Genomic DNA, 2255 nt, shown 5'->3' on the forward strand with positions numbered 1-2255 from the left:
TTTATAAAAGGAAATTTTAAGGAGCCAAAACAGTAAGAATCAACTAAAGCCTTACAGAAATTTGAGGTTTACTGTTATGTGATTGTTATTGCTGGATGTGCATTAATTAATTTTCTGGAATTCTCTGAATTGCTTGGACATAGAGGTTTCCAGTCTGGTGTTTAGGTGAGCTTTAGAGAAACAACTAAGCTCTTATATTTGATTCTCATATCTACAGATTTCTTTCATTGAAGCTTCTTGGACCACAAGATCTCGAGGTTAACTTGCAAAGAAACCTAACTAGAACCTTGAAAACATAGGACGAACATGTTTTAACATAAAATGCTGATGCACAAGGTTGTCTCTTACTTTCAAAGTCTACTTGCCTACCCTTGTCACTCTGTAAAGGATATATATTTTGCCCGTGAATGATGTTTCATCAGCTTTAGTTGGATGTGCATCTTTACTTCAACCCCTTACCTAGAATTTCTCAAAAACCAATCAGAATTTCTAATTATCAAGATTTTATATATACATTTTTATCTTTTTTACATGTCCTCTGAAGCAATTTTCATCTTGTCCTGATCCTTGTATCTTCTTTTCAAACCAAATGTTTCTCTCCTTTAAGAGCCCAGCTTCCTTTTTAAAGCTTTCTGTTGATGGTTTTTTATTCGGTTTCCCATTTCATCCTGTGTGAACATTATTGATTTTATTAGCTTAATGGGTCACCCAGGACATACTTTATACCTCTCTATTGATCAAGGAGAAGAGAAGAAAAGAGACCCCAAATCACAAGAAGAAATAGACAACATATTCTATTGATCAACTCACCATTAAAACTTCAGAAGAAGCTTGAAACAAACATACACATTATCATACTAACAGTGACACAAGATTTTTAGCTACTATCATAATTAAGAACACACACAGAGTCACAGACAGGCGCCCAAATTCTCACAGTGGCTGTATAATCTCACTCAACCAGAGATTTTAATAGCCTTGACATCAGGTTTCTTAACTTCCTCCTTCGGCACAGTCACTGTAAGCACCCCATTCTCCATAGAAGCCCTGACCTGATCCACCTTAGCATTCTCAGGCAGTCTGAACCTCCTCAAGAACTTGCCGCTGCTACGCTCGACACGATGCCAGGTGTCATTCTTGTCCTCCTTCTCCACGTTCCTCTCCCCACTGATCTGAAGCACCCTGTCATCCTCAATCTCCACCTTCACCTCCTCCTTCTTAAGACCAGGAAGATCGGCCTTAAAGACATGGGCTTCTGGGGTCTCTTTCCAATCGATGCGCGTGTTGACAAAGGCTGAATTGTCATGAGAGACAAGTGAGGATGAAGGGAAAGGGAAGTCCTTGAAGGGATCCCAGGTGAATGGATCAAAGATGGTGCCTCGTCTGCTGTCGAAGAAGCTTGGGATCATTGCCATCTTTTACAGGGTTGTATACGAGAAGCTGCGTCGCTCGCTTAATTTGATAGCTTATCAAGAAAATGCTTTGACTTGAACTTGCTTGTCGTTCTCTATGGAGAGTTGCGAGTGGATAGGTTTGGTATTTGTAGGAAGTGTAGGAGAAACCTGGTACTTTCGAGGATTATCTGGCAGCTACCCCTTGATCGACGAACTTTCTGGTAAATTCAAGAAAACATATATATCTGGGCTTTCTAGAGGAGTCTGGAATTTGCGCTCAAATTGGGTTTGAAAAGGGCCGGGCTAGCTTTCCACAGGCCTTGACATTGTTTCTGTGTCTTCTCTTCTTATTTTTTCCTTCTTTCCCACCGAATTTTACGTGGCAGCAGCCTTACCTTACATCTGTTATTTTTTTAAAAAAAAAATCCTTTGTAGTAATTGTAATTTTTGTATGCACCCGATATAAATATTTTTTTTTAAACAAGTTGAAGATTTAATTAAAACTAATCAAACATCTTCATGTCATTAATATCCCAAAAGTACTAATTTGATATTTTTTAGCGCATGTACTTTTCAAATATAGTTCAATCCCAGAACCAGAGAGGCAGCGAGGTTGTCTTGCTGTTACTTCCCTGATTCTTTCTCGTTTGTATACGCCATGGCTCGGTGCAGGGATGATATTTTATAAGGGGTGAGAAAAAAACTGAAAACTTAATTAAATAAAAAAATTGAACTGTAAAAAAAAAAAATTAAAATTTTGAAAAAAACAACCAGTTTAGTTTTGGTTTTAGAAGCCTAAAACTAAAAAAATGAACCGAAATCAAACTGAAAAAACATGAAAAACACTAAGTCAAACCAGTT

At 37.7% G+C, this 2255-nt stretch overlaps 1 protein-coding gene across 1 annotated transcript; it reads right to left on the reverse strand.

Annotated features, from left to right (window-relative positions):
- Window positions 1-768: 768 nt before the first annotated feature.
- Window positions 769-1525, reverse strand: LOC118056484 (17.3 kDa class I heat shock protein). The gene has a single exon (XM_035068706.2). It carries the CDS (start codon window positions 1413-1415, stop codon window positions 957-959), a length of 459 nt encoding a protein of 152 aa, XP_034924597.1. The 5' UTR covers window positions 1416-1525; the 3' UTR covers window positions 769-956.
- Between the last annotated feature and the right edge of the window lie 730 nt (window positions 1526-2255).

The sequence above is a fragment of the Populus alba genome, chromosome 19 (assembly GCF_005239225.2).
Source record: "Populus alba chromosome 19, ASM523922v2, whole genome shotgun sequence".
Lineage (NCBI taxonomy): Eukaryota > Viridiplantae > Streptophyta > Magnoliopsida > Malpighiales > Salicaceae > Populus > Populus alba.